Source organism: Pan paniscus, chromosome 1, assembly GCF_029289425.2.
Source record: "Pan paniscus chromosome 1, NHGRI_mPanPan1-v2.0_pri, whole genome shotgun sequence".
In the NCBI taxonomy this organism is placed as follows: Eukaryota; Metazoa; Chordata; class Mammalia; order Primates; family Hominidae; genus Pan; species Pan paniscus.
Window position 1 is genome coordinate 200,963,128 of NC_073249.2, and position 23,639 is coordinate 200,986,766.

The 23,639-nt window shown below is 47.7% G+C and overlaps 1 protein-coding gene and 1 pseudogene across 3 annotated transcripts; one reads left to right on the forward strand and one right to left on the reverse strand.

Moving 5' to 3' along the window:
* The first annotated feature begins 4,049 nt into the window (after positions 1–4,049).
* STMN1 (stathmin 1) lies at positions 4,050–10,336 on the forward strand. 3 transcript variants are annotated; one of them, XM_034958733.2, is made up of 5 exons: positions 4,050–4,137; positions 6,177–6,251; positions 7,098–7,270; positions 9,229–9,420; positions 9,817–10,336. In XM_034958733.2, the coding sequence occupies exons 2-5, from the start codon at positions 6,239–6,241 to the stop codon at positions 9,886–9,888; spliced, it is 450 nt and encodes a 149-aa protein (XP_034814624.1). In that variant the 5' UTR covers positions 4,050–4,137; positions 6,177–6,238; the 3' UTR covers positions 9,889–10,336. The 3 variants fall into 3 exon arrangements, with proteins under 3 accessions (XP_034814624.1, XP_063449991.1, XP_003809520.1); XM_063593921.1 differs by lacking the exon at positions 4,050–4,137 and adding an exon at positions 4,476–4,536; XM_003809472.4 differs by lacking the exon at positions 4,050–4,137 and adding an exon at positions 4,925–5,069.
* A 12,855-nt stretch (positions 10,337–23,191) lies between these two features.
* LOC129394753 (small nuclear ribonucleoprotein F-like) lies at positions 23,192–23,552 on the reverse strand (annotated as a pseudogene).
* Positions 23,553–23,639: the final 87 nt, after the last annotated feature.

Here is a 23,639-nt window from a genome sequence, read left to right on the forward strand (position 1 = left end):
GCACGTATATATCAAGATGGCCTGAAGCAACTGAAGATCCACAGAAGTGAAAATAGCCTTAACTGATGACATTCCACCATTGTGATTTGTTTCTGCCCCACCCTAACTGATCAATGTACTTTGTAATCTCCCCCACCCTTAAGAAGGTTCTTTATAATGTCACCCACCCTTAAGAAGTTTCTTTGTAATTCTCCCCACCCTTGAGAATGTACTTTGTGAGATCCATCCCCTGCCCCCAAAACATTGCTCTTAACTCCACTGCCTATCCCAAAACCTATAAGAACCAATGATAATCCCACCACCCTTTGCTGACTCTCTTTTCGGACTCAGCCCGCCTGCATCCAGGTGAAATAAACAGCCTTGTTGCTCAAAAAAATAAAAATAAAAATAAAAATAAAAAATAAAGTGTTAAATGAATTGAATTTAACCCCATGGGAAGAGTTAACCCAGTAACTACAATTTCCATCAAAGGGTGAAAGTCTAATAGTCATTCACTCATTCAATAACCTATAGCAGGCCAGGCACCGCGGCTCACGCCTGTAATCCCTGCACTTTGGGACGCCGAGGCAGGTGGATCACCTGAGGTCAGGAGTTTGAGACCAGCCTGATCAACGTGATGAAACCCCATCTCTACTAAAAATACAAAAAATTAGCTGGGCATGGTGGCGCACACCTGTAATCCCAGCTACTCAGGAGGCTGAGGCGGGAGAATCGCTTGAACCTGGGAGGCGGAGGTTGCAGTGAGCTGAGATTGCACCACTGCACTGCAGCCTGGGCAACAAAAGCAAAACTCCGTCTCAAAAAATAAAAATAAAATAATCTATAGCAATTAGGAAACATCTCTAGCAATGATACCTAACAAGTGCACAGCACTTTAAATGTGCCAGGCATTGTGCTGTTTTCATTTACATTATTTCATTTAATCCTCACCACTCCCAGAGTGCAAGTGTCTAATATCACAGAAGAGACAGAAGATCACAGAAGGATGAGAGAGGTTGTTCTTTTTTTTTTTTTTGTGAGACGGAGTCTTGCTGTGTCGCCCAGGCTGGAAGGCAGTGGCGTGAACTCGGCTCACTGCAACCTCCACCTCCCAGGTTCACGCCATTCTCCTGCCTCAGCCTCATGCGTAGCTGGGACTACAGGCGCCCGCCACCATGCCTGGCTAATTTTTTGTATTTTTAGTAGAGACGGGGTTTCATCGTGTTAGCCAGGATGGTCTCGATCTCCTGACCTTGTGATCCGCCCGCCTCAGCCTCCCAAAGTGCTGGGATTAGAGGTGTGAGCCACCGTGCCCAGCCAAGAGGTTGTTCTTTCCCAAAGTTCTCTGCAAACATTCAGGCGCCATCATCCTGGGCCAGGCCTGAGGATGGGCACTGCACTAGGGATACCAAGACAAAGACAGCACCCTGCCCTCTAGGACCTAATGGTCTAGTGAGGGAGATCGATGTGTAAAACAGCAGACTCATAGACAGGTTTTGAATAGAGAAGGGAGTGTTAGAGCATAGTGCTTGAGGATTAGGGGACAAAGGGAACAGAGAGACCGGGGACAACAAGCAAACCTCTCCCACGACACCCTTTGGCCGAGGACAGGCCTCGCAAGCAGCCGTGGAACTTGGAGGCGCCATGTGGGAGACAAACCCTGCAGCCTCAAGCCCAACAATGAACAAAGGCTGCCGGGCTCTCTGGCAGGAGAGGAGATCTGACAACGGCCTGGCCCGCCGTTTGATCAGTGTAGACATTCCTTCTAGACTTTGAAGCCTGAAGTGCTCTCCTTTAGCTGTCTACACAGATCAAATAAGCTGGATGACTGCCCTATCTCCACTTCGTTGTGAGGCTCCATAGTCACAGCCAGCTCCATAACAATCCAACCAAACCATCTGAGCAGAAGCAAAAATAATTCTCATGGGCAAAGATAGACAGTTCCAAGATGTGAACATTAACTCCTTGCTGCCACTTCAGAAGAGAGTGGATCTTGAAGTTCGTTTTAGGAAGCTTTCGAGAAGGGTGATTCTGCCCCTCTCCAAGGTGAAGTGGCAAAACTGTTGTCTCTCCTTACAGTTGAAAGCCCTTCCTATTCCAAGGCTTATATAGGACACCCACAAAAGCTGACAATAATGAGCTGTGATCTGGCTCTCGGGAAGGCAGCCCCACCCTAAAGAACAGGGATCAGACTGGGTGTGGTGGCTCATGCCTGTAATCCCAGCACTTTGGGAGGCTGAGACAAGAGGATTGCTTGAACCCAGGAGTTCGAGGCCAACCTGGGCAACATAGTGAGACCCTGTCTCAATTTTTTTTAAGTCAAATAATAATAATAATAATAATAATAAAAGGACAGGAATCATCCCACCTCAAAAGCACCTTTTTATTCAAAGGCTCATTCTAGGGGAAACTTTAACCCAGCCCTCTCAGTCCTCTAGCAGCTGTGAGGAGCTCGGAACATTGTCACAGACTGGCAGAACCAGGCATCTCCCAACAAACCCAGAAGCCAAGTGGCATTGCTAAAAAAGATTAAAAATGAACATGAGTTCTAACATCTACGTTCCTTGCTATGGTTTCCATGGAAATAGACATCTGCTCTAGGGAGAAAGAAAATGTGGGGGGAAGCAGTGTAAGTGCTTTCAGATTATCAGTGTTTTGAAAGATTTATTTCTTTTTTCTGTCACAACATTAATAGTCAGGAATGTGAGATTTTTGTGTGGCAATTTATTGTACTTAAAAAAATGCATTAAATGAGTGGGACCTTCCGCTGTGAACCTCCAGATCAAATACAAAGACTTCAAGATAAAAAGCCTGTTCAGTGGGTAAGGACCTCTTGGGCTTGGGTTCCTTACTCATTTGTGTTGCCTGCCTATCTGTCGCTTTCCTGAGGGGTCTCATGCCCATCCTTCTCCAACTTTTCTAATGATTTCTGAGATTCTGTTCAGAAAAATGACAGACGGAAGCACCTAGCCATTTTGAAGCTAAGTTTGGTCTGAGAAGAAGCCTTTCAAGGCTCAGTATCTGAATTATTCCTGGTCCTGCTCACAAGCTAAGTGAAAACCACTTCGATTGGCTTGGGGGGGAGGCCGACCCCACACAAGGGCGATTGTTGGAAAAAATGCCGCAACAAGCATATTTCAGGCAACAGCGCATTGCTAATTGTTTGCTTTGTGTAGTGTGCTGCTGCTTGTATGATCCAGTTTTTATTGTCTCGGTCACCCCTTAGTTGTATTTTATCTCTGGCACATCCCTAGTGACTAACTAGGCATGAGAGTCTTTCTAAATTAGGACTGTTGTTTCAGGAAGGTTGGTCACATTTGTTTCTTGATTTGGGGAGATGCAGCCCATTAATAAAATAAAGATATCTCTTCTGCTTAGTCAAGATCACAAAGCAGGTGTCTTGGTGTATTGACCACTAACCGAGGACACGGTCTTGGTCAGAGAATGGGAGGAGGCGGGGACCATGTTCATTTCATTTATTTTTTTCCCCTTTTTGTGAGAGAAAGGGCCAGTTATTCTAAGGCACGGTCAAACCAATTTCCTTTGTGCCTTTGCTGAGGTTCTGAGCTATCCAGGTCAGGGGGAACAGTGACCTTGTGGCTCCTTTTTCGATTTTTAAAAAGAACCCAGTGCTGCTCTGGGGAGCACGTGCTCTGAGAACAAAAGCAACACTTAACTGCAATCTGTGTAGTCTAGAACGGCTATTGCTCTTCCTCCCCTATCATCCGCAGAAGGCTTGGCAGAACAGATGGAGTCTGCATTTAAGCTGAGTGGCTTTGTTAGATCAAAGGCGATCAAATTCCAGAGCCCCACGCTTTCCCGCACAGGTCTCTGGTCACCGGCTCGGGAACCTGAGGATGCTGGCAAGAACGCACACAGTGAGGGAAGGGCCACGCCCGCGACCTGTGGGCTGAGTGGATTAGAAATTACGATGATGTCACAATATGGGTGACACGCCGGTGTCGGTGTAGGGCGCCGGGGGCAGGGGGCTCTGCAGGGGCGTGGAGTGGCATTGTGCTGTCACAGGGGCTCGGGCGTCTTAGGCACCCGTGTGGGTGGGGCACTAGAAGGGGCACTGCTCTGTCCGAGTGCTGCCCTTGGGGCGAGGCGGGCACGTGGCTCTACAAGGTGGAGTCCAGGCGGCCAAGGTTTGGAAAGGTAGGGAAGGACCCCCCCCGCCCTCCGCCTGCTCCGCCCTGCCCTTGTTCTCGAGAATGGGGAGCTGGTTCGGACCTAGTCCGGGGTCCACTGCCACGCCCTCTTCCACGGCGAGACCACCCCCCTAGTCCCAGGCCCACACCTGGGGATGCTCCCCAGGCGCCCTGCAACCCCCCGCATTGTCCTCCTGCCCTCCGGGCCAGGACTACACTTCCCGAGGTGCTTCGGGGTCCCGGGGGGCGGGGCTCCACGCGGGTTGTGGGGGGCGGGGCGGCACGTGCCGCCGCTCTCGGCCAATGCGGAGCCCCGCGGGGAGGTCACGTGCCGCTGTTTGGCGCTTTTGTGCGCGCCCGGGTCTGTTGGTGCTCAGAGTGTGGTCAGGCGGCTCGGACTGAGCAGGTGGGTGCGGGGCTCGGAGGCGGCGGCGGCTGGCTGAGGCCAGCAAGAGGGACGCGGTCGGCGGGAGGGGCTGGGCCGTGGCAGCGACCCCCTGCTGCAGGGCGGCGGGCGGGGCTGCGGGCCTCGGAGGGGTTGGTGGGCGGGGGTCGCTCCGCTTTGTGTGTGGCTCGGGCGGAGCCTCGCCTTTGTCCCCGCTCTCTGGGGGCGCGGCTGTTCGTGGGCAGGGGGCTGGGCGATCACCGGGCGTCCGCTCCGGGGTGCCGTCGAGGAGACAATAGGGGGCGTGGGCCCTCGTTTACCTCCCTCCCTCCCTTCCCTGCGGGCCCCGCCGGGGTCCCCATTGTCTGAAGGGACGAGGCGGTGCCCCAGGGACCAGCGGCTTTAGGACCAAACTGCGGGCAGCCAGGGCCGCGACCCTCCCTGCGACCGTCCCCTGGCGACCGCAGCTGGTGATTGAGGGGCGGCGCTCCCGGGCCCCACGAGGGTTCTTCTGTCTTCGCGGCCGGACGCGCGGACAGCTTGGGTGGCGGCAGGTTGGTCATGGGGACGGCGGGAGGCGGTGGCGAGCTCACCGCGGGGCCACCCGGGGACCTGTTCCCGGGGCCTGCCCCACCCGCTGAACTGTGACGGGGGTGGTGGCGGCGGCCTGGAGGTGTTTTTGGCGGGAGTTGGGGGGGCGTCCGCGCAGGGGGAGTCAGGCAGGGGCGGAGTTACCCGGATTGGACCGTTAGCCCCGCCCACCCCTCCCCTTCCCACGCGCGCGGGCTCCGGGGTGTTGAGTTCGGGGAGATTCGAAAAGGCGCGGGGAGGAAGGGGGCGGGGCCAGGGGCCGGAGCGCAGGGCGTGCTCTGATTGGCCGGGGGCGACTGGTCCTCTTTTCCTCGCCTGGACCAGGGCCACGCCCATCCTGGGTCCGGTGCTGCCTCTAATTCTCTGCTTTTCTTAAATCTTGTCGCTGCCTCTGATTTTAATTCCTAGCTTTTGGGAACCTGTCATCCTACGTTTTTGGTACTAGCTGGCGTCTACAAAAGTCATAATGTTAAAAAGATCAACAAGAGATACAGCATTTTTCATGACATAACGGCAGCAAATAAAAGTCAAAATCTAGAGGTTCATAAACATTTTGCTTGCTGTTGGGCAAGGAAGCTTAAACCTGAGGGACAATAGGAGTTCAACATTATTGGTTACTATTAGCTTGGGCGTTTTCTTATCCACCACGTCAGACACAGACAAAGCAGGGGTGGGTATTTCATTTGCACAATGAGTTGTAGGCAGTATTAAGATGGCTCCGGGGGCACTGTTGAGTTGAATCTGTAGTATCTTCTTACAGTTTCGGTGAAATGTTAAAGAGTTTATGGGGGAAAAATCCTTCAGCCTTGTGACTTTGTCTGATTTTAAAAATCCAAGAGTTTTATGACCGAGAAAGCTCAGTTAACTTGATTTTCTGCAACCAATATCATATTCAGGTCATATTTCCCAATGTTCATTTAGTAGATTTTGATAATTTTTTTCGTGGTTAATTTAGACGTCTTTATTCCACGTATTTTTCTGACGATGTATGTAGATGTGAGATTTTTTTGGGTCGATGACATATAGAAAGGCAAAGAAAGTGATTGCATGTTTTTGAAAATCATTTTCAGGACTTTCCTTATCCCAGTTGATTGTGCAGAATACACTGCCTGTCGCTTGTCTTCTATTCACCATGGCTTCTTCTGGTAGGTAGTCTATTTGGAAAATCTGAAATTGTAATGGGCTTATGATTTTAGACTGAGATGGCTCAGGTCTTCGCCTTTGATTTGGCACTTATGTTTTGGTCTTACCAAAACCTATTTTATGAATAGGGGAAGAATTTAAAAATGATTATCACTTGAATGTGCCGAGAGCTCGTAATTGTTTATTGGACAGTTTGGCTTAGTCTGAAGCAAAATTGTGGAGTTTGCACAAGTCTTTTGTTTATGAAAGCGATTGTCAGATACTGATGTCTCAAAACAGTATTTATTAATCCAAAAATGTTGAGCTTTGTTTTTCTGGGAGATGGTTTTTATTTTTTTTGAGACAGGGTCTCACCTTGTTGCCCAGGCTGGAGTGCAGTGGCTTAATTATAGCTCATTGCAGCCTTGAGTTCTGGAGCTCAAGTGGGCTCAAGCGATTCTCCCACCTCAGCCTCCATAGCATCTGGGACTATCGACATGGGCCACCACACCCACCTAATTAAAAAAAATTTTTTTTGTAGAGATGGGCTTTCCCTTTGTTGCCCAGGCTGGTCTCAAACTTCAGGGCTCAAGGGATCTTCCCATGTTGGCCTCCCAAAGTGCTGGGATTATAGGCATGAGCCATGGTACCTGGCCTTGGGAAATGGTATTTAGATAATATCTTGCCTGCAAATACATCTTCCCCTAGTGTCAGTAGGCTGATAGGAATAAAAAGGGGAAAAAAACACAACTTTCCTCATCAGCCCTAGTTTAATACATTAAATTGATTTGGGTTTTAGAAAATTATAGTACAGTTTATTAGAACAGGAGAATCCTGGTTTTCTGAATTATAAATATAATCAATTCTAGATATCCAGGTGAAAGAACTGGAGAAGCGTGCTTCAGGCCAGGCTTTTGAGCTGATTCTCAGCCCTCGGTCAAAAGAATCTGTTCCAGAATTCCCCCTTTCCCCTCCAAAGAAGAAGGATCTTTCCCTGGAGGAAATTCAGAAGAAATTAGAAGCTGCAGAAGAAAGACGCAAGGTAAACGAAGCAATTCATAGAAAGCAGGATATTAATTTATGTAATGGGCATATCAATTTTATTTCTATAACAGGAAGAAAACAGAATTGTAGCTACACTGTGATTATTACATATGCCAGTGACTGGAAGGAAATACCACTCCTGTTACATGCCCGCTCCTTTATTTATATTTTTCTCCTTTAATACATGGTGTTGCCTCAAATAATGGAAATTAGAAACAGTTTCAGGAATGTTAAGTCGTTTTTCTGCAGTCATACAACTAGTAAGTGTTGGGGTCAGAATTCAAGCCCTGGTCTATCTTAAACCAAGGCTCATGCTTCTCTCATGCTTCCTCTTTGAAAAAGATTTGTTGCCAGATGATTCTTTGGCACTTCGGTTTTGTTTTTTGAGAGCTGTACAATAACATTTTAAATTGCTAGTGTGATTGTGTTGCTCAGCTGGTATCATGGTAGCTTTTCTCTTATCTAAACAATTCTATTATAAAGTAACTATCTTTAAAAGCTGATCAGAAGAATCAATAAGTATTAATATGCTAGTTGTAGAAAATTTGGGAAATACAGAAATTTATAAATGGAAATTAAAAGTATTCATTATCCCGCTTCCCAGAAGCAGCCAGTGTTAACGTTAACATTTTGGTGTGTTTCTTTCCATTCAGTGTTACTCATTAACAACTGTACATAACTTTTCATTTAACTCCCTTTCTCAACAACCCTGATAGGATTGATTTTAAAGCTGGGGCAAGTGAGGCACAAAAGGTAAGGTAATAACCTTCCCCAGACCAGCATAGTGATTTGTAGTATACACACACACACCCGCCCGAAGAGCCTCAGTGCTTACACTAAGGAGTCGTCTTCTATGCAATAGTGTGAGTTCGTGGAGTAGGAGGAAGCAATACAACCAAAGGTTGGACAGTGGAAAGCTTTTTATACATCAACCCTGGCCCTGTAGTCGTTAGCCTGTGCTTTACATAGTAACTGGCTAAATATAGTGAAACTCCCATCATGACTAGGATTTGGCAGAAGAGAATCAATAGAACCAGTGTCAGATGCTCTGTGGTTATCCTGCAAGTCAGTGGTTCCAATGCGTTTTGAGAACAAGCTGTTCTGTTGAAGGGGTCATACCAAGGTATGGTCTGGTAATTAATGCAGTTTCCTGAGACAAAAGCTAGTAAGCCTTTTCCTTGAAACAAATTTTTCTGTCTTAAATAGTAATCTACAGGCTTAGTCTTGAATTTCCTATCATTGTTTTATCAGTTATGGTTAAAATTTTTACAATGAGCTAGTTTTCTTTGGGTAGCTTTTGAAGTTAAATAGTGAAATTCTTTATAATAAAAGTGCCACTCCCGAGTACATATTCCTCAAGTCATCCAGATACCATTAAGCAGTAAATCTTACAAGGATTTCCTTAAGGACTAATTGGGTAAGAGATTTCTAAACAGATAAGCACTTTTCCAAAATTAAATACAAATACTAGAAAAAGAATATCATTTTCACAGTATTTTATGATAGGGATAATTCAGGTCCTAATTTCGGTGTTATTTAAAGGGACCTTATTTTCTGCCCCTTTCCAGTCCCCTTAGTAAATTATTTTTATTGTAATTTTAACTTATGCTGAATACATTTTATTTTTTGAGGCAGAGTCTCTGTCACCCAGGGTGGAGTGCAGTGGCACGATCTCAGCTCACTGCAACCTCCACCTCCTGGGTTCAAGCAATTCAATTCTCCTGCCTCAGCCTCCCAAGTAGCTTAGACTACAGGCACCCACCACCACGCCCGGCTAATTTTTGTATTTTTAGTATAGGTAGGATTTCACCATGTTGGCCAGGCTGGTCTTGAACTCCTGACCTCAAATGATCCACCCACCTTGGCCTCCCAAAGTGCTGGGATTACAGGCGTGAGCCACCACACCCAGCCTGAATACATTTTAGAGTGCCTAGCCTATTAAACTTTTTTTTCCAGTCCCATGAAGCTGAGGTCTTGAAGCAGCTGGCTGAGAAACGAGAGCATGAGAAAGAAGTGCTTCAGAAGGCAATAGAAGAGAACAACAACTTCAGTAAAATGGCAGAAGAGAAACTGACCCACAAAATGGAAGCCAATAAAGAGAACCGAGAGGCACAAATGGCTGCCAAACTGGAGCGTTTGCGAGAGAAGGTTGGTTTCTTACCTTGTAAAAGGGTTGAGCTTGGAGTTTGATGCACCAATGAGTTGGCTTGAACTAAGTGCTTTGATAAAAGGTGTTTGGTGTCTTTTTGTCTTCCATTTTGGGGCTTAACATGTTAAATGAAAGGTATATTTTAAGATGGAATATTCAGTAATTCCCAGCATAATTGCACAGTCCTTGGAAGTCCAGTAGGCAACTTGTTAGGTTCTACAAGGGACCCAGGAGATTCGATGATGGTGTCTCAACTTAAATTGTGTGGTTCCCACAGGCTGTAATATATGCACTGAGGTTGTGTTGGGCCTCTTTGAGGTGGGGGCTGGGGGTCGTGACTTGACAGGATTTTTTTTTTTTTTTTTGACTGATAACACCTTACCCTTCCTTTACAGGATAAGCACATTGAAGAAGTGCGGAAGAACAAAGAATCCAAAGACCCTGCTGACGAGACTGAAGCTGACTAATTTGTTCTGAGAACTGACTTTCTCCCCATCCCCTTCCTAAATATCCAAAGACTGTACTGGCCAGTGTCATTTTATTTTTTCCCTCCTGACAAATATTTTAGAAGCTAATGTAGGACTGTATAGGTAGATCCAGATCCAGACTGTAAGATGTTGTTTTAGGGGCTAAAGGGGAGAAACTGAAAGTGTTTTACTCTTTTTCTAAAGTGTTGGTCTTTCTAATGTAGCTATTTTTCTTGTTGCATCTTTTCTACTTCAGTACACTTGGTGTACTGGGTTAATGGCTAGTACTGTATTGGCTCTGTGAAAACATATTTGTGAAAAGAGTATGTAGTGGCTTCTTTTGAACTGTTAGATGCTGAATATCTGTTCACTTTTCAATCCCAATTCTGTCCCAATCTTACCAGATGCTACTGGACTTGAATGGTTAATAAAACTGCACAGTGCTGTTGGTGGCAGTGACTTCTTTTGAGTTAGGTTAATAAATCAAGCCATAGAGACCCTCCTGGTTGATACTTGTTCCAGATGGGGCCTTTGGGGCTGGTAGAAATACCCAACGCACAAATGACCGCACGTTCTCTGCCCTCAGTTTCTTGCCCCAGTGTGGTTTGCATTGTCTCCTTCCACAATGACTGCTTTGTTTGGATGCCTCAGCCCAGGTCAGCTGTTACTTTCTTTCAGATGTTTATTTGCAAACAAGCATTTTTTGTTCTGTGTCCCTTTTAAAAGGCAGATTAAAAGCACAAGCGTGTTTCTAGAGAACAGTTGAGAGAGAATCTCAAGATTCTACTTGGTGGTTTGCTTGCTCTACGTTACAGGTGGGGCATGTCCTCATCCTTTCCTGCCATAAAAGCTATGACGCGAGAATCAGAATATTAATAAAACTTTATGTGCTGCTGTAGCAACTCCTGTGAAATGACTAAAGGGAACCTTAATTATTTCTAAAGTAGCATTTGACTCGGGTGGTTAAGGTTGGCAGATACGTCATCTTGTATCCAGAGGCTGTAATAGTCCCCATTGTCAGTGCTTTGCCTCTCAATTCAGGGAACGCCTTTGGCAGCTTTCCTGTGCTATTTGGGAAATAGCCTAATTATATATATTTTGTGCCTCTCAGACATCTGTATAAAAGCTCTTGGAAGCCAAGCACTTATAGCAAAAGATGATTGCTAATACTGCGGTGGGGTCCATGTGTTGCTAACGCATGTGCCTCTGCTGCTTGGCCTGTATCTTGAGATTGGGGTTTTACCAAACTTATTCATGAGAACAATAACAGCCTACCTCAACTTACCTCCTAAGATTGTTAGGATTAAATGGGTTTGTGGCAAGAGAGCACACTTAGAACATAGATATTTAGCATTCCATATAAATCACGATTACTGTTTTCAACCAGAGGTTAATGAGTGATCTAAGTTTATACTCTTGAGTTGGAAATTATGCAGTTTTTATATTCCTTAAATTGACTTTTAAATTTACTTAAATTATCAATCAGAGGAATTGTGAACAAAGCTTGGTTTAAGGAGTTACGCCCATGTAGGGCAAATAGGAGCAAGTGCAAGTATAGTTGAATACAATAGGTTCTGAGCAATATCTAAACCAAGAGGACAGGATGAGGCTTGTGTGCAGTGGTGCAGCACAGTTCATCTTGGCTCCTGTCTCTGGCACATAGCAGGTGCTCTGGGATCTTTAAAATACCAGTTCTGAGTAGATGGGAATATAAAGAGGGCCTGAGGGTAGAAACTTGGCATAATGATACGAGGTGTCCTACAGGTGGCAGTGAGCTTTTGTTCATCTAAGACATTTAGGGAGGGAAACTGGCCTCAGGAGAAAGCAAGGGAAGGATCAACATAGGCCTGAAAAGATGCCTCGTCAGTTACCACCCATCCCATGGTGGCCCTGACTTCCTATCAGAGGACGATCCTGAGCCCCTGCCTTGTGACAGGCTTAAGTCACAGGAAACTGAAGGGGATGCATCTTACCACAGAAATAGAAGCTCTGGCTTTTCTATTTCACCTTGACCTTTGGAGAAGCACTTAGTCCTGGGCCCCCATTTTCTCCTGGATAAAATGAGATGGTTGGGGGAGATCAGTTAAGTAACTTTCACTCCCCCATTCTTTGCATCTGGCTTGGAGTGAAGAGGAGGAGCGGTGGCACCTACGAGCTTCTGGGGAAGTGTCTCTGGGTATGCATTCCCGGGCCCGGCATTCTCTGCCATCACGGGAGTCTGCGTCTGTCCCACTGGGGCCAGCCTCTCCCAGCAGTACTTCCAATAGGTTGGCCTAATAAGGCCAGAGTGGTTTGACAAGCAGTTGGGGCTGTCACCAAGGAGCAGACTCCATTCCTTTTGTCTTGAATGGAAAATGAGGCTTGTCCCTTCCTGAGGATTTTGTACTTGGGCCTTATGGTTGACTGGGCTCAGTGGAGAGAGGTTTGAAGGACGTGAAGGAGTCCCTTAAATTAACATTTGACAAGCACCTAGATTGTGCTCCACACTGGCCTTTGTGCTAGGGATGGAGAAAAGATGGGGTGGGACCAGCATATCACGTGCCCATGTGAGGGGAAGGAGAGCTGTAGAATGCTTACTTACCTGAGGGTGAGGCTCTCGACCACATACTTGTACTCACCAGGGTGCTTTAGTGCTTTGGTGAAAGGAGTGACCACAAAGGGCTTTGTGGTCTGGGAAGCTTTGAGAGGAGAAAGGACATGAGCTTGTCCTTTTGGAAGTCAGATGAACCTTCCAAGCCAAACCCCAATAAAGCACTTAATTGTTAAACACTTAGTAAGCCTGTGATTGCCACGTGCACAGAGAACCTGCCATAGTTAATGGCCTTTGGCAGGCCCTCCAGGCAGGCCCCCTCCCCATTTTTTTATTCTAAGCAGCAGAGGCTCTTTGAAGGCTTTTGAATGTGGGGGGCTGCAGTGGTCAGTAACAAAACCATTTTAAGGAAGAGAAAGTGGAGGCAGGGTGAGTTGACTGGAGAGTGGCTGCTGTTCAGGCTACGGTGGCCATGGTGGCTGTTGGGGCAGCACAGGGATGAGGTGGGAGGGCCTGCTGGGCTCTGGAGCAATCCATGTGACTGACACTGCACTGAGGAACTGGGACATGTGCTCTAAACTTGGGAAGCTGGAGGAGAAAGAAATCACTCCACTTGGGAAAATGGCAGTGCTACTATTTACTGAGCACTTAACGTCCAGGCATCGTGTTCATTTTCTCCACCATAGAGAAGTGAACAGGCAAAGTAACGTACCCAAGGTCCTAACCTAGTAGGAGAAGCTTACCCAGGCAGACCTGCTCTAAGCCCTGCACAGGGAGGGGGGCTGCTCTGACAGCTCAGCATCCCCTCGTTGCCCGGAACAATTCCCCTCTGCCTCAGACCTGCTCACAAGTCTCAGTGAGCAAATGAAAGCCCTACTATTCAGCCGTTCCCACCTCCTTAAAAAGGCAGGGCCTCTTATCCTTGCATGCCTTGGAGTGAGGTCTCATCCCCCACCCCCAGCACCTTTATAAAGGTGCTCCTGTCTACTCTATCATTCTCCCAGTGGAGAATTCTGATTTTCAGTGATGTTTTAGCTGTCCCGGTAAACCTGTGCACCCAGATGACAGTTTGGCTACCTTACTGCGAATTCATTTGTTTGAATCACTGTTAAATGTGGTTCATTTAGGAATACAGAAGATAAAGGCCAAGTTTTTTCTTTTTTTTTTTTTTTTCGAGACAGTCTTGCTCTGTTGCCCAGGCTGGAGTGCAGTGGCACGATCTTGGCTCACTGCAACCTCCGCCTCCCCAGTTTAAGCGATTCTCCTGCCTCAGCCTCCCAAGTAGCTGGGATTACAGGCATGCACCACCGTGCCTGGCTAATTTTTGTATTCTTAGTAGAGACAGGGTTTCACCATGTTGGCCAGGCTGGTCTTGAACTCTTGACCTCATGATCTGCCTGCCTCGGCCTCCCAAAGTGCTGGGATTACAGGCATGAGCCACCGCGCCCGGCAAGGCCAAGTTTCTTATAGAAAAGCTTCCCCCTTTGGATGGAGGTTGGACTTAGATGCCCTAGAAGTTCCCTTCCAAATCCAAGACTGATTCTCTACAGGGTTGGACTGCACAGACCACCTGAGATCAGAGACCATGTCATAGACACAGAGCTGAACTCCAAGGACCCAGACACATTGCTGGTGAGCCAAGTCTCTTGACACTTGCCTCCTCCCTTTTTGCCCAGGTGAAACAAAGGTCCAAAATGTCCCTGTGGCTGAGGCCTCTGCCAGCAGAAGCTGGTATTCCGTACTCAAGGGCGTAGGAAAGGGTTTCTGACTTGTTTCGTACATGCACTTAGATTTTTAAAACCTAGTTGTAGGGTTTGATGAGCTCCAAAATGCAGCAGCTTCATGGAAGGGCTCTGGTTCATAGTTAGAAAGGCCTGGCCTGCTTCCATCGTGGCCAAGAGCAGAGCAGTACCTGCCCAGTCCTTGGGCACCATATCCTACTGAGACAAGTAGGCTGCTGAAATTGGATCCATAGGAAGAAAAAACAGGCAGGAAATGAGCCAGCTACCTCATAGCAGCCATCTCAGCAGAAGAGGACTGAGCCTCTCCTGGGCCTGGAGCTTCCAATCCCTGTGGCCTCCTGCTCCCCTCACTGGCAAAAAGCCCCAGTATTCACTGGGATGGGGAAGTCCCCATGCTAAGCCTAGCCTCCCCTCTTCCCTGCTCTCACAGCTCTCTATTTAATAGCAGCAACTAATAATTATTGGCATTGTCTCAGTGAATCCCCAGAACAACCCTATGAGGTTATCATGGCCATTCCATAGGCGAGAAGTAAGGCAACTGGACCTAGATTAGGGGATTGACCTAAAATGACAACTAGCAAGCAGTAGAGTCAGGACTCAAACCCAGACTTTTAACCCCCATGCTGTACTGCAGCTCCTCATGTATCACAAGTGTTACTCATTAATTCAAGTGTCTCCCCAGCTAGAACATAGGGTCCCTGAAAACAGGGACTCCTCCTGTCACATTCACCACTGGATCTCCTGGCTCGTGGTGGGAGGTTAATATGCTGGATTAAATGATGATGAGTGGGTGGGTGACTCCCACGGTCTACCTCAGGGCACTGGCTTTGTCCTCATCCTTTGCGGACCCCATGTGGAGTAAACCCGATTTTCTAGAAACAAATGAAGGGTCTGCACCAGCTTTGCAGATGGCTCTGAGGTGCACAATCCTTAATGGAATCCTCCTGGATCCGAACGCACAAACTGGTGGCCTGCAGCCAATGTTGAACCATAGGCATGTTGCATTCAGCCCATGCTGTGTTTTAAATTGTTGAATTAGCTGACAATTCCATGTGAAAATCTGATTTCAAGCTTATCTTGAAAAAAGCTGACAGATCTGGCAACCCTGGGCTTACAGTCCCACCCAGTGGCCGTCAGCGGACTCTGGGCAGTTGCTGCCCCCTCGAGGCGGGACTTGGGTTCTGCAGCTCTCCATCCCCTTGGGCCCACCCACTTCTGTCTTTCGCTGGATCCGCCCTGCCCCTGCTGGAGGCCCAGCATTTGCAGTCCCTGACACAGAGACTAGTAACTCCATCACTCCAAGTCAGCCAAACTGTTTTTTAGATCAAAAGTCCAATCAGTATAAAAGGACGTGTAATAGCCTGTAATCCCAGCACTTTGGGAGACCGAGGCGGGCAGATCACGAGGTCAGGAAATTGAGACCATCCTGGCTAACACGGTGAAACCCCGTCTCTACTAAAAATACAAAAACAAGATTAGCCGGGCGTGGTGGCGGGTGCCTGTAGTCCCAGCTACTCGGGAGGCTGAGGCAGGAGAATGGCATGAACCCGGGAGGTGGAGGTTGCAGTGAGCATAGATCACGCCACCGCACTCCAGTCTGGGCAACAGAGCGATACTGTGTCTCAAAAAAAAAAAAGACGTATAATAAAAGTGAATCTCCCTGCCTCCCAGGTCACCTAGCTGTCTCTCGTGTCTCCTTCCAGAGATGTGCTCTACCTCTAAGCCCAGTCACCAAACACTTGCTGGCACCTCTATGGGCCAGACACCAGCTGGGTATCAGGATCACATGGTACCTTTTCAAAATATGAGACTCAGGACCCTCAGACCTTTGGAAGTAGAATTTCTAGAATTGGAGCCAGCCTGTTGCTGGGTGTGGTGGTACACACCTGTAATCCCAGCACTTTGGGAGGCCGAGGAGGGAGGATCACTTGAGGCCAGGAGTTAGAGACCAGCCTTATTTATTTAGAGACATAGCAAGATTCTGTCTCTAAATAATTAAAAAATGAAAGTAAATAAAAAAATAAAATTGGAGCCCCAGTGTCTAGAATTTTTTTCAGACAGGGTCTCTCTCTGTCACCCAGGCCGGAGTGCAGTGGTGCAAACACAGCTCACTGCAGCCTCAACATCCTTGGCTCAAGCAATCCTCCAACCTCAATTTCCACAGTAGCTTGGACTATAGGTGCATGCCACAATGGCCGGCTAATTTTCATATTTTTTGTAGAGACGAGATTTCACCATGTTGCCCAGGCCGGTCTCGAACTCCTGAGCTCAAGCAATCCACCAGCCTCAACTTCCCAGAGTGCTGCGATTACAGGCACGAGCCATCGTGTCTGGCCTAGATTTTTTTTTTTAAGCCAGCGTTTCTGTTGCTTACCTAGGCAGAGACCCCTCAGGATGCAACATCTAAACACCATTGCCATCTCTCCAGTCCCCAACAGCCTGGTGGAGATGGGCCTGCAGCTGCACCCATCACAACCCCTGCTCACAGTATGCAGACTGTACCCTGCACAGGAGATCCCACTGAGGAGATGTGGGGCCTGAAATCCAGTCATACCCTACAACCAAGGCACACATTACATTCCCTCATCTTCCCAGGAACAGGCACCACTTCCTAATTTACCATGTTACCCATTCAATACAAATACAGGGAGACCTGTGCTCTGCTCTGCTGTGGGACACAGATAGGGGCTCCTCAGGATGCAGGCCCAGGATGACTTCCTGTAGGAGATAATGCTTGGGTCAAGTTTGGTTTAGGGAGTAGAAGCAAAGAAGTCACCTCTCTACTTTTTACCTCCCCAATCCAGGCTACCCCACCCCATGACTCCCTGTGGTTATCAGGGACATCACCATTCTCCTGGCCACTGACAGGGACACTTTAATAACAGTACACATTGGCCGGGCGCAGTGGCTCACACCTGTCATCCCAGCACTTTGGGAGGCCAAGGTGGGCAGATCACCTGAGGTCAGGAGTTTGAGACCAGCTTGGCCAACATGGTGAAACCCCGTCTCTGCTAAAAATACAAAAATTAGCCAGGCGTGATGGCGGGTGCCTGTAATCCCAGCTGCTTGGGAGGCTGAGGCAAGAGAATGGCTTAAACCTAGGAGGCGGAGGTTGCAGTGAGCCGAGTTCACACCATCGCAGTCCAGCCTGGTCAACAAGAACAAGACTGTGTCTCAAAAAAATAAATAAAAACCACTGTACATCAACAAGGCCCTTGGGGACAGCTGGGGCATAAGTAGGTGTCAGCCATACATCAGAGCAGTGTGCCTGCCCTGAGCTGCTTGGGGTTGACCAGCCTGGTGTCCAGAAATGCCTGCTGGAGGGAGTCATGGTACAGGAACCTTGTGCTCTTAGAAGGTCTCCTGAGAGGCCCTGCAAAGCCAGAATCCCTCTTAGCAGCTCGGATCAGCGCTATCAAAGTATAGCTCGGGGATTGCTGCCAGCATACAAACTTTTACTGGTCTGCAGCGAGATAAGTACAGAAATTGAAAGTAAGCATTTAGAAACTTTTATAACAATTTTACAAGGTCTTGTCAAATGTTATTAAAATGAAGCTGAGGCTAGAATTTCACCTTTTTCATTTCGTTTTTTTCAATTTAAACAAATTGTAGTAAAATATAGATAATATAAATGTACCATTTTAGCCATTTTTGAGCGTACAATTTAGTGGCAGTAAGTGCTTTCACAATATTGTGTAACCACTAGTATTATATAGTATATATTTTTAAAATTTTACAGAAGTATTAAGTTAGCAGCAGATTAAACATTTTTTTCTTAAATTGAGCTTGAGAAGCGCTGGCCTAAATGGTAACCTGTGGGGAAGCCTTGATGGTTTGGAGGTTCCTAATTGAGTCCATTGCTTGGCTTTTTTCCCCAAATCACGGAGTGGAATTAGGTCCCAGAGAATGGTGTTGGCTGAGGCCCAGGCTCCCACCCGGGCTAGAAAACTGGGCAGACGGGCACCACCCTTGAAGGGAGGCCAGCCAGGCACTGCAAAGCCTGGGGTAGTGCTGTCCCATGTGCCTGGGCCAGGAAGGCTAGATGAGAGGCCTGGGGGCGTTTGGTTTAGAGGCCCAGCAGGCTTTCCTTCTGACTCAGTGTAGGGAGGCGGTTGTTTAGAATCTCAAGAATCTCAGCTCCAGCTGGGAGGACCCTCAGCGGCTCAGTGGCTCAGCCGTGGTGGCATCTACCCTCCCTGTTTAAAGAAGGAATCTGAGGTAAGAGAGAAAGAACTGGTTCGAGCTTGCAACCAGTTAGTGATGTAGTAGTGATGGTCTCAAATACAGGCCTTTTAATTCCTAGGCAGAGGCAGGGCAGAGATTTTTTTTTTTTTTTTAATAAAGACAGTCTTGCTCTGTCTCCCAGGCTGGAATGCAGTGGCGCAATCTCGGCTCACTGCAACCTCCACCTCCTGGGTTTAAGCAATTCTTCTGCCTCAGCCTCCCGAGTAGCTGGGATTGCAGGCACCCCACCACCATGCCCAGCTAATTTTTGTATTTTTAGTAGAGACGAGGTTTTGCCACGTTGGCCAGGCTAGTCTCGAACTTGACCTCAGGTGATTCGCCCACCTCGGCCTCCCAAAGTGCTGGGATTACAGGCGTGAGCCACAGCGCCTGGCCTAATTTATTTTTAATTTTAATTTTTAAATTTTTCTCAGACTTTAGTGAGCATAAGAATGGGCAGAGATTTTTAAAGTCACACAGAATAGTATTCCGGTTCTGGCTCTAAGAGCTTTTCAGGGGGCTTGGGCACCCATACCCTCATCTGTAAACTGCAGAGACCCCCTCGCAGACTGCATGAGTATTGAGCCCAGTGCTGAAATGCCCAGCACAGGGCTGGCCCCTCCCTGCCCAGTGTTCCTCCTGCCAGCTTCATGGGTCTCCCCAGCCTGCCATTTCCCCCTCATTGTGTGTGTTGGTGGTGGGGGGTGGGGGGTGCAGATGAAGGCAGATCCTCTTCCCCAGAATGAGGAGAGCAGGGGGCTCACAGCCTGCTGCACTGGCCCACCTCCACAGCCCTGTCCCCACTGGCCGCCTCTCTGTACTTGCCTCTGCCAACTCTCTGGGTCTTTGGCCTTTGGCCTTTCTTTCCAAGATGCAGAACGTTTGTAAAATGAAGGGGTTGGACCAGAAGAACTCAAAAGTCCATTTTGAGAAGGGGAAGCTAAAGTTCAGATGCCTTAAAGTTCTGTGTCTTTTCTAGGAGGTCCAAACTCCCAGCATATCTGACTGGGCTGCCCCCAGGGGACTGGGACATCTACTTTTGTGTCACCTGGCTCCATCATTTCTCCCTCCTCTCTTTTCTTTCTCTTACATGTCTGAAGTTGTTTGAGCTCTTAAACAATTTGCCGTGCATTGTATAGGCATTTTACATAATCCATCTGAATTTTTTTTTTTTTTTTTAAGATGGAGTTTTGCTCTTGTTGCCCAAGCTGGAGTGCAATGGCATGATCTCGGCTCACTGCAACCTCTGCCTCCTGGGTTCAAGCAATTATCCTGCCTTAGCCTCCCAAGCAGCTGGGATTACAGGTGCCTGCCACCATGCCCGGCTAATTTTTGTATTTTTAGTAGAGATGGGGTTTCACCATGTTGGTCGGGCTGGTCTTGAACTCCTGACCTCAGGTGATCCAGCCACCTTGGCCTCCCAAAGTGCTGGGATTACAGACATGAGCTGCTGTGCCCGGCCCTGATTGAATCCTTAAAACAACCTTGTGAAGTAAATACTATTCTTTTTTATCCCATTTTATAGATGAAACTGAGGTTCAGAGAGGGTTAGGTCACTCATCCACTGCTAATTAGAGGCAGAGCCAGCAGGCTGCTTGCTCTCTCAATGCCATTTTCCAGATGGTGGGGGTCCCATTCTGGCCTGAATTCATGGGGCTCAATATGGCAGTGCCTGTGCTCACCTCTTCTTTCCAGTTTTTTCCAAATGGTCTCTTGACTCAGTCCCCGGATACGCTCGCCTAGCAGGATCTCCTGGGCTGCTGGGTCTGTCCCGTAGACCCTGGCTGACCTACGGATGAAATGAGTAGTCAGACAGGTATGCACTGTAACAGCAGCTAGATGACTGCCTGGCTCTAGTGGCCAGAGAGCAGCCCCAGCTTCTCGGGTAATTAACATTTATTCTTCCCCTTTCAGGGAACTTCATGTGCAGATAATCAAAGGTCAGTTTCTGGTCAACATAAGTAAATAAGCCTGTTTAAGATAAATTCCCCCACACTCCCTTGTACCTACTCCTTGCCCTCTGCCTCAGGGTTATGGAACAGCTGCCTTCAGCTGTTCTCTCCTGGAGCTTTGCAGAGCCCTCTGACCTTTCAGAAGGCCTGCTCCTTTTCCCTATAGTTTCTCCCACCACTCTGACTGATCTCCTACACTGGGCAATCAGGGAAGAGGGCTGGGATGTTGGTCCAGTTTCGGACATACCTCATGTGTTGCATCCCCTTCCCCAAGCTCCTTCTTCTGCTTTCTCTTTAGATCTTCAAGAGCTAGAAGGTTCCCTAAGAGACCACCCGAAACAAGCCTCTCCATCCACTTATTCATTGAATGAATACACCTCCAGTCCTCCTACTTACCAGGCAGTGTTAGGTCCTGAGGATACAGCGATGGACAAGGCAGACAAGGTCTCTGCCCTTGTTTACATCCTGGGGGAGAAGACAGACTATAAAAGAGATTAGGATGAATGCTGTGAGGATGAAAAGGGTGATATAACAGACAATGACTGTGGGCAGGTGCAGTGTGTTCCTGGCAAAGGGAACTGCTAGTGCCAAGGCCTGATGGCAGGAACTAGCAGGTGTGAGGAAGGAGCCTAAGTGAGGCCCTCTTGGCTGGATGAGGTGGTCAAGGGGGACCCCATACAAGGAGGTGCTCAGGGTCCAGCTGTGTAGCCTGGGGCCAGGGCGAGGGTTTGGTTATAGTCTGCATGATGCAGTTTTGAAGGGCTTTAAGGGGGGAGTGATGTGATCAGATTACGTGTGTAAAGAATTCTTCAGCCACCAGGAGGAGAATGGACGGTAAGGAGAGCCGGAGTGCACAAGGGAGAGAGATGAGAGTGGCTTGGACAGTGAGGTGGAGGGTCATGGTCAGATTCAGGATCTAGGTCATGGTGAAGCTAACAGGAGCTGTTGGACTGGATGTGGGCATGCAGTGAGGGCTGACTCTTGGGCTTTTCCCTTGGGGAGCTGAGTGAAGAGGGGTGCCATCTACTCAAACAAGCCTGGAGAAGGAGTAGGTGTGGGGGGATGGATGGAGGGGAACAATGGTTTCATTTGGCCATCGTGGCAGACCTTGCTGGCTGCTCTCCCAGGACTGAGTCTCTCCTCCCTTATAACAGAAACCTGAAAAGTGTTTTATTTTGTTGTTTTTGTTGTTGTTTGAAATGAAAGGTCTCACATATTTATTACTGAACCCAGCCAACTAACGCATTCATAACAGATTCAGAGAGGAAAAATGTATTCCCAATAAAACATGTCTAACTGCAGGTAACGGTGACATTTTCAGCTTGATATGGTAATGTGATTGTGACCTTCAGACAGCATAAATGTGTGTGCCATCTCATGTGCAATTCCTTATAGACCCAGCTTGGTTTTCCTCCGATGTCTCCTTTTGGAGTTGTACCTGATTTTATTGCCAGTTTTCATCCTAATCCCCTGGAGAATGGAACGATTTTGCTTTTGTTTCTTGACCAGGAAGTCTTGTGAGAAGACATGGCAAGAAGTGGAGTCAAGCACACACCACGATGGCAGAGAAAGGGAGAGAGGGGCCATTGTTTTTGTTGTTGTTAAGTAGTCACCTGTCTGGCTCCTTGTACCTTTTGCCCTTTTCCCATCCTCCTTTTTCCTGGAACAGAGACGTGATACCTAGAAGTACAGCAGCCCTCTTGTGATCATCAGGGTAAAAGTCACATGATGGCTGGGACAGGGAGATGGATAGATCGTGGGTCCTTGATAATATCATTGAGCTGACATACCAGTCTAGGCAAGTTGATCATTTTACTTGTTTAAGCCACTGTTTTTGAGCCATCACACCTGGCCCATTGTGGCTTTTCATTGCTTGCTGCTGAATGAAGTCATAGCTGATGGAGTCATGTTGAGTTCAAGATTTTTGGAGGAGGGACGTGGGTCTAGGGAAGGAGGATGAGGTTACCCCTATATACTGAGCTAGTCAACCCAGAGTTCAGTCGTTTATTCATTCAAGAAATATTTATTGAGGACCTACTATGCACCAGCACTATCCCAGGTGCCAAGAATTTACCAGCAAATAAAACAAGGATCCTCACCCTTGAGGAGTTTGCATTCTGCTGTAATCAAGAAGCCAGCCTGACTTATGGGCAATTGCATTTCATTTAATCCCAAGGGTGGTGGGGTATGAGGTGTGAACAGGTGATGGTGGTCGGGCATGGCATGTCTATTCCCACAGCCCTCCTCACCCACTCGTGATGTTAGCAAATCAAAATAGTCAACATGTTTCTCCAGTGTTTTCTAGGAGCCAAGCACTGTGCTGTGTTCTACCTCTGAGGGAGGTGTTCTGATTATCCCCATGTTATAGGAAGGTTAAGAAAGCAGCTCTAGTCATACAGCTAACCAGCGGTTGTGCTAGATTTAAACCCAGGGCTTTCTGACTCCAGAAATTCACTGACCCCCTCCCACCCCTGGGCAACCTCTTTAAAAAAAAAAAAAAAAAAAAAACAAGGGCCGGGCACGGTGGCTTACGCCTGTAATCCCAGCACTTTGGGAGGCTGAGGTGGGTGGATCACGAAGTCAAGAGATCGAGACCATCCTGGCCAAAATGGCGAAACCCTGTCTCTACTAAAAATACAAAAATTAGCCAGGCATGGTGGCACGCGCCTGTAGTCTCAGTTACTCCGGAGGCTGACGCAGGAGAACCACTTGAACTTGGGAGGCGGAGGTTGCAGTGAGCCAAGATTGCGCCATTGCACTCCAGCCTGGCGACAGAGCGAGACTCCATCTCAAAAAAACAAAATAAAACAAAAAAACCACAAAAAACACATCTTTATTGTCTAGAAATCTATATTTTCAAAATCCCCCAGAAAAGATGCTGTTCTCTCACTTCCCCCATTTTCTTCCTTTTCTTCCATACCTCTACTATAAAGGACATTTTTATACCGTATTAAAACTTCACCCAGATGTCCAGATAGCTCCCCACCTATGTATTTCTCTTATTTGCAAGCTGCATGTTCATGTAGCCATCTAAGATGCCAGATAGCCCTTGTACTCCATTCCCCACTTTGTTTCAGCATCACTGGCTTTCCTGTTAACCCACTGAGGAAAGCTTCGGGATTGAGGGGTAGACTTACCGTAACTATGGGCAAATGCTGCAGGCTCCTGGACAACCTCTTGGCCCCTTTTCCTGTACCCCTTTTTGTCATTGTTTAACAAACCACTTCCTGATTTCCCCTTTCTCCTTGTTTTGGAAAGGGACAATGTCTCTTGTTCATTCCTGTGGTCCAGGCACCTGAATGA

Bases quoted from the DNA above. Each gene is read 5' to 3' on its own strand.
- STMN1 (XM_034958733.2), top strand. The intron at 7,271-9,228 runs GTAAACGAAGCA...TTTTTTTTCCAG, and splicing joins CTGCAGAAGAAAGACGCAAG to TCCCATGAAGCTGAGGTCTT. The intron at 9,421-9,816 runs GTTGGTTTCTTA...CTTCCTTTACAG, and splicing joins TGGAGCGTTTGCGAGAGAAG to GATAAGCACATTGAAGAAGT.